This window comes from Podarcis erhardii (genome assembly GCF_964252035.2).
Source record: "Podarcis erhardii genome assembly, chromosome: 15".
Lineage (NCBI taxonomy): Eukaryota > Metazoa > Chordata > Lepidosauria > Squamata > Lacertidae > Podarcis > Podarcis erhardii.
In genome coordinates, this window is record NC_138505.1 from 22,248,963 (window position 1) to 22,262,071 (window position 13,109).

The window sequence follows — 13,109 nt, forward strand, 5'->3', positions numbered from 1 at the left end:
CCTCCTAGAACTTTGGATTAGGGCAGGTAATTTTTAACCATCAATATCTATGTGTGGGCAGGAGGGGACACAGGTAACTGCCTTATGCTGAGACAGACAGCTAAGTATTATCGACTCTGACTGGCTGCACCTCCCCAGGATTTCAGACAGGAGTCTCTCCCAACCCTACTGGAGATGGCAGAGGTTGAACAGGGTACTTTCTGTATGCAAATCAAATGTACTAACACCTCCCTTCCCTAACAATCCTCCTGTTCGTATAAACATAATTCTATCTTACCAACGAATTCTAACCATGGCTAACAAAAGCTGTTTCCAGTTCCATGGTCTGTGCTCACTAATTGTCTTGAAGCTGTTGGGTTCAGAACCCATTAGGAGCTGAGCAAGACAAGAATGGGTCTGGAATGGCAATGGCATCTAGCAATGGTCAGCAGGTTAACAGGCAACAGGTCACTGTAGGAAACAAGTTCCCAAAAGGAGAAAATAGCCATGTTCTGGAGAACCTGGGAGAGCTCTCAGTAAGAGGGCCTAGGCAATGGAATCTTTGCTTCAGCATCAGCTTGCTTAACCAAGCACCCAAGGAGTCAAGCAAGTCACTTATTGCTCAAGTCCCATCCCCTAGCTGAAAAGTAGCAGTGATATAAGGAGGCAGAGGTCTGCCTTTGAGTTTAGCAAACCTACACCACAAGGTGGCCACTAACCGAGCCCTTGAGCACAAGCTTACATGGGACTTCAGGTGCTAGAAAAGATGCAGTTGCTGATCATGGCTTCTTGTTCAGCAAGTCTGAACCCATCACAGAACTTGTCCCCTGTTCTGCCTCATACTCTCGTTTTGGTGTTGTTGCATGCTGCAGGATTCCCCACTCAAGACTTCTACAGACCTGCGCCCACAGAAGAGCCTTCTGCCTCAGAAAGAAGTCTGGGTCATCCAGGACAGGGACCTATTATTTATTTAATTTATATCCCCCCTTTCCTCCCAAAGGAGTCCAGGGCATAGACCGATACCCTCCATGAATGATACTGTTCACAAACACAGCCCACCACCTCCACAAACAGTTCTATCGGGTTACACATAATTCATTGCCCTGGGCTCCTTTGGGAAGCGTGGGATAGAAATAAATTAAACAAACAACTTTGAACACTTTATTCGTGAGCATGCAAGTAGCTCATTTACTAGACTTTTGTTAGCTCATAGTATTTGGTTTTTCAAATGGATCCAGTAATTCAGCTTCCTCTCTTGCACCACCCAAACCCCTTGCAACTTGAGAGTTACAAGTTGCTTCCCCCTAACCTGACCCAAATGCTAATAACCAATAACCTATGACAACTTAATTATTTATCAAGCCCACATTTAGATCCCTTTCTTCTTGCTTCTCTAACCGGTTATTTTCACTCTAAGCTAGCTGAAAGGCTCCAAGTGAGACTTTTTTAAAAAAGTAATCTTCCATTTTTAATCAGACATAAGACCAAACTGGACAATACGCAACATTCATAACTACATTTCGTATATCTGTAAGTGTGCGTGTTGGTGTTTTTTTTAAAGGGAGAGGGTGTTAAATGGTAGCTGTGAATGGGGGCAACTAGAATTAGGACTGATGCACATGGGGAGGGGCAGTTTAACCCTTTACCCCACATGTTGTAGTTCTCCTCAAAAACACCCCCTCTCTCCAGGGGGACTGCCTCAAATACCTGCCTCAAAGGACTGCCTCAAATACCTGTTCCTCAACACATCCACAAGTTGCTGAACAAGAGGCTCGGTGGGTGGTGCGCTAACGTGTTATCTCCAGTTTGAGGTCTCTCACATTAATATCATTGCAGTGTAATGTTATTTCTCCAGTCACAAGTGAATGAAAATGAGAGCTTGTAGTGACATGACACACTTTTTGGGACAGGGTCCAAAACCGGCACCAAAACCAGAGTTGTAACTATCTTTTGTAGACTACTAGTCAAAGGTATGAGGCTCTAAAATACCTTCATCTGTTTGGTTTTTTCACTGGAAAGAGTATACTACTTCAGGGTTGGGACTGCACGGCACCTTTTCTGATACAACAAACCTTTAAATACATGGATGATATCTTCTGTTTCTTATATAAACTAATTTGTGGTGTTGTAGCTGAATCTGGCTTTGAAATAACTTCCTATATGGAATAAGTTTGCACTCGTTGTGCAAGTTGGGTGTCCATGCTCTGGCCACTCTACTGATTTCTTTATAACGAAATAACACCATTCAGAAGCTTGGAAAGCCTCAGGAAGAAGGAAATTGCTGACACCATTTGAAAGGCAACCCCTATGCCATAAGCACATGGATTGAAAGGACTGATACGTATTGGGAGTGGTTTCTCTTCTGGGCTCACAAACCTCGAAGGTACCCGATTACCAACCGTACATCTCCTCTCACCTTGGCACAAACTCATTCCAGCTCACGGAATTTGTACCCACTCATTCCAGGTCAGTTTGTTGCTTTCCGCATTGCTGGTGTCAGAGACTCTGGAGTCTTGTGCCACCCTATTCAACTTCCATGATGAAAAGTACCTTCTTCTCACAGGTCCCCATCGTGTTCTGCCATTTCGCTTCCTTATGGTCTTACCTTGCATGTGAAATCCACAAACTCTTCATTATGTTTTCTCCAGATGGCTCTTTTGCTTCATTAAAATGTTTTCCTTAGCACTTTCAAAATAGCCTTTAAAACCAGAGTGTCCAGAATTCACATTTGTACTGAAAGACTGGTCGAACAGTTGTACAATAATAAAGCTGGCATTTCCAATTTGCTTGAGTGTTCCTTGATGACATTGTCTTATTTAGGCACGCATTGGCTCTGATAATTAATATATTCTTTGGTTACTTGGCTGCATTTCATGATTGTTTCTAGATATTTGTAATGATTGTTCCTAGAAACTTGTAATTTCCTACCTTTCCCACATGGTCATTCCTTTACCTTATTTTCTAGTATCTTAAAGTTTATTTGGGAATATGAACATGAATTCAGTCTTACTGGTGCTTTTCTTTAATATGCAATTCTACAATACCTACGTTCTTTTGTACCACTTCCGCTCTTAATAGACAAATGTCATTGTACGATACTGAGCCGTCATCTCTAAACTGAACTAGGAAAGTTGCATGTTCAAGAATGGGATATTTTTCCCTGAATAAATAAGCACCCTTAAGGACTGAAGGGTGTGTACTTCTTTCCCCCAGGCTCATGCACGATTGAGGGGGGGGGGCAAAGTGAAGGGAGTAAATATTACAAGACCTCACCAGAAGCACCCAAAGATTGTGACCTCTGTTCAGCCTGGATTTCACAAAGAAACAAAATCATGAATACATTCTCTCTCTCACAGCCTTCTGATAGGAATATTTATGAAACCACCCTAAGTCCTATATCCCTCTAGGCTTCTTCTCAGAATGGTTGTCTTTATATCTACTTGACTCTCTTCCATGGAGCAATTCTGAGGCCTAGGGGGATGAGTAACTGGGATCTCAGGCAGTGGGTTCAACTAGCTTTGGCAACTATTCCTTGATGCTGCTCATGCGAGCTTCAGGAAAACAGCACAGGCCCCTTGGATGCCAAAGCACTGACAGAGAGCATCTTGATTCCGAATCTCCAATTGCTATGAGGGAGAGCAAAGTTCAAGCCGTCATCTGCCCCTTAAGGTATATAGCTAAAACTGATGCCTAAGAAGTTAGGAGGCTTTGTGGAAAGAGGGAGGAGAGGCCTGTTCCCCAACCATTTTATATTCCAGTATTTCCCAGTTAGCTGCTCAGGTGGTGCAAACTTTTAAAAAGCTCCAGGGTCAGTCTCTGCCCTGCTCCACCCTTGGTCTGATCAAGGGGAGCTACTGTTTCTGCACCTGTTTTGTGGCCACACTTCTTTCCTTCACCTTTCTACCGCCATACCTTTACATTTGAAACAAAGGGAGCTGCATCATATCTAGTCAGAATCCTGGCCCATCTAGCTCAGCGTAGCCTACTGACTGGTAGTGGCTCTCCAGTTTAGGAGCAGTGGTCTTTCCCTGACGTGTCTCAGGATGCCAAGATGTTAACCTGGCCTTGTGTATACAAAACAGGTGCTCTATCATTTATTCTACCTTGCCTTGCTCTAACCTTGCTTGCATCCAACCTTGTCTCAGCCTAAGCTTAAAAGGAACCGAGTTTGCCATCAAGTCCCAAACAATTAAGCTAGGTACCAAACCTATTTCAGATGTGATGTGTACTTCTATAAAACCCTCAACATTTTCCATTTAAAATCAGCACACAGCAAGCTAGCTGGGCTGTGTGTGTCTTACCTCTCTCTCTCTCTCTCTCTCTGTGTGTGTGTGTGTGTTTTGAAAGGGGGTAAGTACCAATTTATACTGCACCATTCATTACTGATGCTGCGTGGTTTTATGTACACACATATATACACATATATAATCAAGAACAAAGCACCTCTGATTAAGTCTAAATTGGTCTGGCACCAAAGAGATCTTGAGACAGAGCAGAAAGCCCACCAGAAATGTCAGCTCAGTGTGTTATAGCAGTGAAAAGGGCAAATTCAATGTAAGGGAAAGGGATTGGAGAATGGAGGTAAGCCCAAACTGGCATTTTGATGTAGAAATGTCTCCCTTGCTGTTTAATAGCCAGGGCAATCTTAGACTCCATTTGTCTCAAATTTAAGTTTCTTGGGTGATGTGGACAGATCACAACCAGGAAGAACCTCACCTTTACATTTCCCACTTCATGGAAGAGGGGTACACCTGCCTCAGTTTCAGATTTCTCCAGTAATAAGTATGTCCTGAGCCAATGCACGTGTCACACTTGTAGCTGTTCGTGGGGGTAGTATCCTAGTTTTGAAAAGTCCTCTGAATGAGGCATATGTGCATTTCTCTACCTGAATACCAAGGCATATTCCTCTCTTCCCATCTTAAGCCTGCTTCAAGTGTGTGATGAGGAAATACTCCGTGAGTACAATATTCACTGGAAGGCCTCAGGTTGTAGAATTATTAGAAAGAAAGAGAAACTTCTCTCTATCCATTTTCTCCACATCATTTGTAATCTTACACATCTTGTTGCTCCCCCCTTTACTCCCATTTTCTCTGAACTATGTATTACCAAATGTTGCAACCTTTCCTCAGAGGGGAACTGGCCCTGCCGCTTGATCATCTGAGTTGCCCTTTTCTGAACCTTCTGCAGCTCTACAATATCTTTTTTGAGCTGAGGTGACCGGAACTATGGACAATATTCCAAGCGTGGTCACAACACAGATTTGTGCAATGGAAATAAAATACTGGCAGATTTATTTTCAATCCCTTTCCTAATGACCCCTAGAATGGAATTCGCCTTTTTCACAACTGGTGCACACTGGGTCATTGTGAGTCCAAGGTCTTGCTCTGGTTTGGATTACATCCTTGTATATGTGAGTTTGGGGTGGGGTTTTTCTGTCCTAATATGTTTCACTTTACAATGAAATGCATTTGCCATTTTAGTGCCCATTCACCCAATATGGAAAAATTGTTTCAGAGCTCCTCACAATTTATTTTAATTGTGCTGGACAATTTTGGTTATCATTAGTGGACTTGGCTATCTTGCTGCTCAGCCTATCTCCAGATCAATTATGAGCAAGTGAAATAGCACAGGTCCCAATGTAGATCTGGGAGAACTATCAATTTTTCCCTACTCTCTGCTTTTGGTTTCCTAAAGATCTAATGCTCCATGAAAAGGATCTCTCTTCTTATTCCATGACTGCTAAGGTTACTCAAAAGTCTTTGGTGAGCATATTTATCAAGAGCTTTCCCCATGACTGGAACAGGCACATCCCTAGTCTATATGAAGACAACTGAATTCGCACATTACTAATCTTCCTTCTTTAGATGGCTGACTGTCCCTCAGGTATAATTTTCTTTCCTGTCTCCCTTCTTAAAAAATGTGTTAACGTTATTAATTCAAGTTTCATTAAATGCTTGTATTCTGTTCTACTTTGCAAACTTTCAGCAGGCAAATGAACAAGCAGAGCCAATTAAAGATGCTCAACTCCCATTTAAATCAATGGGTTATGGTATCTCTGACTGTTTCTGGATTAGGACCATTATTGTAATGCACTTCTGGATTAGGACCATTATTGTAATGCACTTAAGTTTTGTGGTGCTGCAGGTTCTTGTGTGCTGCTCTTCCTTTCCTCCTTAAGGGTGCACAGAAGACAATGTATTGCTCAATGTATGTGTACTGAAGTATTAAAACTCTTCCACAAGGGAGACACCATTTTTGTACTTTCAAACAGAAACAGAAGCATCTTCTAAACCATCTCAAAATATTATGTGTAAGACTTTTGGTTTCTCTTTGGAAGTACTGAATCAAAGGTGCCTCTAAGGTAGGGCTGCAATATCTGCAAATGGGCAATAAGTTATCTTCAGTGTACACTTAAGGTCTTCTGTCCTTCTGTTCCTGCATGCAGTGCCTTTCCCTTTGTCTTCTTATCCTCTTGGGCCCAAAGGTGGGCTGCATGGCTACCGTGCCAGGATTTATAGGTGCATCACCTGACAACAGACAATTTTCAAACTCTTTCAAAGAGGAAGAGAGGGACACCGTCTTCATTTCACCATTGTGCAGTTGTAATTGCTGCTGAGCGAGTCTAAAAATACTATTCCAATGGAAGCCTCAATGCTAACGCCTTCTTTTTGCCTGGGGTCACAGGCTCCTGAATGTATCGTTTCCGCTAGCCAAGTGAGACCAGGTGACAATGTGTATAGTAATGTAGGAAAACAGGAGAAGAAAGCATGCATATTTGAGCCCTCCAAGAACATACCTTCTGGGAGTGACCCAGTTCACTGTTAACCTGTTGAGGGGGAAATCCAAGCGCGGGTCTGGATTTGGGTGGAAGTTATTGAAGTTATCAAATTAGTTTGGTGGATGTGACCATTTCAACCAACATGACAACCACTTGGGGGAAGACAGATGTTCAGAACACAAGGTGGTGGTGGTGGTGGAGGAGTTACAGGCAAGGACAAAGGTATACATGCAGTGCTGAGGTGCAAAAGCAGGGGAAGAGATTAAACAGAATTTTCTTAAAAGGACAAGTCAATTCTTTGTCTCAGAGGTTTCTCCTCACTGCCATCTTAACTTTTTTTAAAGGTACTCGTGTTTCACTTTCCAAACACTGCCAAAAAAATGCGAGCCTCCATTCATTTTCTGGGCACTATGATACATGCACTTTCAAAAAATGCATTTCAGAAAACACTGGGAGCAGCCCTAAATCCTGCAAAGGGCACAGAACCTCCTCCCTTCAGCTGTTTGAGCTGTTTGAGTTAACTTATAGTACCTTCACAGACCTGAAGCAGCAAGAGCAATAAAGCAGAGATTGCCTGAGACTGGGGAGAGAGAGCACCAGCGAACATACCTTCTTGTGCACAACAGAGGAAGTGGAATTAATGGTGCTCTCGTCGTCATGCATCATGACCAGCTCAGAGCTGCTCTCATCCATGACCTCCTGTATGCTGTTGACACTGCTGTTCTGACTGCCTGTGCTCACAGACATGCTGGGGATAGAGTGGTTGCTGCCCAGACTGTCCATCTTCCTATTCAGGTTTGTCCCATGCTCACTCTCCTATAAGACAAGGGGCAGGAGGGTTAAAAAAAAGAGAGAGAGAGAGAGAGAAGTATATGCACCACAGGAGGCAAGACTCCAACACACACTTCTGCAGTGGCAAGTGTGCAGGAAGTATCGTTTTCATATTTCATTAGTAATTTTTCTCTCTCATCAGATGCGATGGTGGCATTGAGGCAGTTTGCACTGAGGACGTACCCTTCCTAATACATGCTTTCCAGAAAATCTTTCCCGCCCACTGAATCTTTTTGTCATTCTTGCTCTTTTTAAAAAGTCTTGTGGCTACGCCACCGCACAGTGCAGTTACCCCAAAGCAAAGCTGTGTCACTGCCACACCTGAACTGAAAACCTCAGGCTTTTATTTCTTAATGCACTGTGGCCTTGTTGTGCCCCAAGAATGCTGCCTTGTCATCCCTGTGGGTTCTACACAGTGGAGTCTAAAAGCAGAGATGGCCTTCCTAGTTTGTTCTTTCAACACTGTGCATGGTGGGGAGGTCTGATCAAGTCTGTAAAAGCATGTACACAAATGTGCACCTCTGATACACATGGTTAAATTTGTGCATACAAGCACGGGCAAGACCTAAAAGAAAAGGTGATGGTGGGGAAATCCTTTTCCTAAGAGATTGCAGAGGGCAATAGCATGCAAAATTGGAAGTTGGAAAGAGTTCTACATAGTGAATATGTAGGCATGCAAGTTATTGTTATTGTTTTTTAAAACACTAATAAAATGGAGGAAGGGGAAAGGTAAGGATTGGAATGGTGTGAGATGAGATGAGATGGAAAACACTGGACCTAACAATCTTTGCTACCAATTAGGAACAACTTGGTAGGACGCCCCTCTTTTGTTAAATACAAATGTTTGCATTTAAGATATGCTCAAACAGCATCAAATAACAAACAGGTCACAGTATTGAGTACAGACCAACAAAGCCAAGAACTGGCAGTGAGGACATAACTCTTCATATTTCAAACTGCAGTATCATAGCAATTTGCTATGGGCTTTAAATGAACAGTGCTCCAGTTTTTCTTTCTTGTACTTGTCTACTATTTGAAAAATCCCAATGGTGAGGCCTAACCTTTATTGGTTTCAGAGATCTGGGATGCAGGGTCTAAAGCAGAAAAGAGGATGCTGGCAGGAATCTTTCTCTGCATTCACCACCTTGGTTCCCCCCATTTTTCTGGGAGAAAAAACAAAAGAAAAACTACAACTCTGACCCTAAAAGTACCTACCTTACTTGACATATGACGATTAGTGAGCTAGTGTATTGATTTCATTTGTAAATTTAAGATTCTTGTAGTGCCAAAAATCTCACTTTGCATTAGTTTAAGCACTCTTTACCAAACAGTTGCATATTTTCAGAAATTGTCCTAGCTTACCTTCATTTTCAATTGCCTCCAATGGCACCATCAGGGAACCAAACCTGCAGGTTTTATTTACTAAAATCCATCACCTTCATCATCACATGTAGTAGCACTGTGATATATACCTGTATTTAATCCAGGGGTGGGTGAATACCCGCAAGGGGAAACAGAACTCAACAAAATTGGGGGGAAAGCAAGAGGGTACAGAGAAAGAAGGTGAATGTTCACGCAATCTCGTTTTCTTGCAAGTGAGGAATCTACTCTGCAGAAACTGCTGGTTTTAGTACTAGTACTGGAACTGGTGAATACTTAGTGCAGCCCTACATGAAACCTGGGTGTGTGTTTCTTAAAGAGTTGGCATGTGCAAGCCTGTAACAGAGAAAACAGTGCATACAAGTACAAAAAAAGTTACAGGTCTAAAGGAAAGTATATTTTAAAGAAAATGCACACAGGCAACCTTAGCTTTCCATTTCCTGCTAAGCACATAATTGTCATTTTCTCAACATATTTTGCAGAAGTTCCCTTCCTGCAAATTTCAGAAAGTTCAACCCCCCTTCTAAAAAAAACACCCTTTAAGATTATGCACATCATGTGCCACAGGGTGGGGAGGAAGCAGTGGTCACAGATGGGAGCATTTCCTCCAATATTTACAGAGCCCTGGGAAAAACGTTAACTCACAAATACATTATCTGAAGAGCGTCAACAGTTTTAAGTCGTTATGCAGCCTTAGGAAAAAAATTGGACTTGTACAGCTGAAACAGTCACACGTGCACTCACTGCATGGGGGTGCCTTGACATGCCCAGTAACGCTCAATTTCACATGCAGCACACAGATATTGTTTGGAGGGCTGAAGATCAATATTGTTTGGACCATTCCAAAGGTATGTCTTGGGTGAGGGCGACTCGTACTAAGAAAACGGTTTATTGTTTCTCTGCAATCTGCCTTCCACCACTTCAGCCCTCTCTACATCCCTGCCATGTGCAATATAAATCTGAGGAGGGGAGGAAGCCCTTTTCAGCCTGAGGGGTGCAGTTGCTCACTGGCATCCTTTTGTCAGAGAAAAGGCCAAGAGTCTTTTCTTTCAACCATAGGTGATGCTCCGGCCATACAAGAGCAGAAGCCAGAGGATTCTGCCCATAGACCACTCCCCTCCATCCTGGTAAGCAATAGGCAGGGTCACAGTTCAGAGGCACATACTATACCAGCCAGGCAAAAGTGGTTGAGGCTGTGGAGAGAGCGAGGTATAAACTGGGGAGTGACAAGAGGCAGCCAGAGCTGTCTTGAGGGCTACGTTCAGTCCCCATGCCTGAAGTTCCCTACTGCTGACATGAATTGAGGACTTGGGCATCAGTGTTTCCATTTATTTTGTAGGCCACTCTTGAGTTTGAACGCTTGACCTGAACACCTTCACTGGCCTTTTCCTGAGGACCAAACCACATGTTACATTAAAACATGTAATTAAGCAACTGCATGCTTATTTTTCTCTTTGCTAAAACAGCAGCCACGGAAGGCTCGATCAGGATCAGGACTACAATGTAGTAAGGAGGCTTTACCCTTCGCCTCATCATAATCCTCCTGATGCAATGCAAACAAATGACATCTCCAGTGCTATAGGAGATGGGGGAAAGTGTCCTCTCCCAGTAGATTAATGATCTGGATAGAAATGCTCTGATTGTAGCCAGATTTCAGTGACAACATGAAACTCTCGAGGCATGGGTTGCGTCTGGCTGTATAGGAGACCATGGAATTGGGAGCTTTCGGGGGGTGGGGGGGGTGGAAGTGATTCACAAGTTCCTGCTACTACTGCTCATCATCAATGAGTGACCTAGTATTATGAGCAAGCATTAAGACTGACTGACTGACCCACCGTCTCCATCCATATTCTTCATAAAAGACTATAGAGTTTGTTTCCTTTAATGTTTTCAAGAAAAGACTGGCCAAGCACCTACTGGTGATGGTGCAAAGTTGGTTGGTCCACCAAGTGCCTTTCAGTGTTGCAGTTCTACGTTTCAGGATCTTTTGGGGGGGGAGGGAGAGGTGGGGACAGAGAAGGTGCCTGCTCACAAGCAAAGCACCTATATGTTGGGCTGAGAACTAGAAAAAAATATATATAGTGGTTACTATGACAGTCTTGGTCCAACCCCCTGCCCCGCAAACAGGCCTACAAGTGTAGTTTTGGCAGCAAGCATATAAATGGAAAGTGGTAACCCTGCCTAACTTAATCACAGCACAATAATAAGTTTGCTAACAGTTTCACCTGTAATGGGAAACAATGGTTTTTTTATATGTTTTCCACATTGGCACCACATCTCTCTAGGTTTTGTATGCCTCAGCGCATTTAGGTTTCAGTTACCTGAGAGACCGTCTACCCCAGTATATATAGACCTGTAAGATCTCTCAGATCTTCGGAGAAATTCTACTGATGGAATCACACCCTACAGGAATCACAGGGTGGTGGCCTGAAAACAGGCATATTCTGCTGCCTTTCCTCTACTATGCAGTGCTCTTTCCTCTGTCATATGCAAAGCAGCCGCCATCAGTTGCTTCAGACATCTTGTAAAGGCTTATTGTTTTGCTCAAGCCTTCCCTGACCCATAAGATTTGGGTCCCAATTTCTGTGCACAAATTCCCCTGAATCTCTTTTTACTTGCTCTGGTGTTTTTATACTGTTTTATTGATTTTAGGCTGCATTTTTGTTTTAATGCATTTTGTTTTTATGTTGTACACAGCCTAGAAGATTTTAAAATGGTAAGCAGTTTAGAAATGCTCCAAAATTAAAAAATATATATAAATGTTAGGCCGTGGCTTGCTTGCTTGCTTTGGTGCTGACTTTATAAACTTTATAAACAGAGCCTGGCCATTAAATGCTGTATGGCAAAATTTACTTCTATACTCAGAACCGCTATCTTGATAATTAAATGGCCTAAGGTTGAACTTCCCTAGTATAGGCTTCCCAAGAGCCTTATCAAATCCCTAAAACTTTTGTTTTAGAAGGTGTTTAATTCCTTGCTGGGCCAAGTTAAAATGCTCCTACTACTGCATATCCAACTTTTAAACTTCTGCCTTTTCAAATTAAGGCCACGAAAGTAACTTAACTCACAAACACACACAAAGCTATTGTGATGGGATAGAGAGCTGCTTGTGCGTAAAAGCTTGATCCCTCTGGGGTTTGGCTGGTCATCCAAACCGATGCACTAACGGAGCCCCCAAAACATGACTCCGTCAGTCGCTGGTAGAATCTGACAGTGGGCGTCTACGGAATTTACGCCAACATAAAAGCTCTTTGACAGACATGCGCTTTCGAGACTCTCTGCGTGACAGTTTCCGGCGAAGGGTGGGCGTTCCCAACGGGGGTCCCGTTACCTCTCCACTACTCTCACTGGAAGCATCCCAGAGCCTCCCCTCCGCTGTGACTCCTGCACTCCCCCTGCTGGTTCCCTCTTCTACTGCAGATTCTCTCCTATTCTCCTGTAGCCTGTCCACCACCTGTCTCTCCGATGGCAGTTCCCTGACATCCACCTCCCCCCCAGGGCCCCCTTCACCCCCTCCCGCCTCCTCTCCCACTGGCGGTGAGGGCGGAAAGCCCCGGAAGGAACTCTCCTCGTCGTCCGAGGATTCTAACACTTCCAGCCACGGCGTACCGTCTCTCTCCCCGTCTTCCTCTTCTTCGTCGGAGTCGGCTTCTTCACCCACCCCTGACTCTGGGAACCCTTCAAACTCTCCTTCCTCATCGGTGGTCCCAAAGTGTTCCCTTCTAAATCGAGCCACGGGTTGCGGTTTTCTTGGGAAACGCTGATGAAATGTTTCTATTAAAACCTCGTCATTGACTACCTCTGCTGGTACCCAAGTGTTTTCCGACTCTGCTTCCCCCTCCCATTCTACCAGATATTCCACCTGATTCCCCTTCCACCTGGAATCAATGATTCCTGCCACGTTCATGTCGCGCTCTCTCTCTTCTATCACGGGCGTTTGGGTGGCCTCTCTCTCACGCTCCCCCCACTCGCGTCCCTCTCGGTACGGCGACAGTAATGACCTGTGAAATACTGGGTGTAATTTCATGTGACTGGGCAGCCTGAGTTTGAATGCCACTGGGTTGACCTGCTGTATGACCTCAAAGGGTCCCAATCTTTTGGGCCTCAATTTCTTACTCCCGCCCTTGAACGGTAGCCCTTG

At 43.8% G+C, this 13,109-nt stretch overlaps 1 protein-coding gene across 5 annotated transcripts in view; it reads right to left on the reverse strand.

Moving 5' to 3' along the window:
- Positions 1 to 13,109, reverse strand: part of TAOK3 (TAO kinase 3) — a 121,830-nt gene that overhangs the window by 47,104 nt on the left and 61,617 nt on the right. For 3 of the 5 annotated variants that reach the window (XM_081841778.1, XM_081841779.1, XM_081841781.1), the window contains one exon: positions 7,367 to 7,573. The exons of 1 other annotated variant lie outside the window; for it this stretch is intronic. In XM_081841778.1, coding sequence (XP_081697904.1) covers positions 7,367 to 7,573 — 207 coding nt within the window. Of the gene's footprint in view, positions 1 to 7,366; positions 7,574 to 8,950; positions 10,875 to 13,109 lie in introns of those variants that run through there. One more of the 5 variants, XM_081841782.1, reaches the window with a different exon arrangement.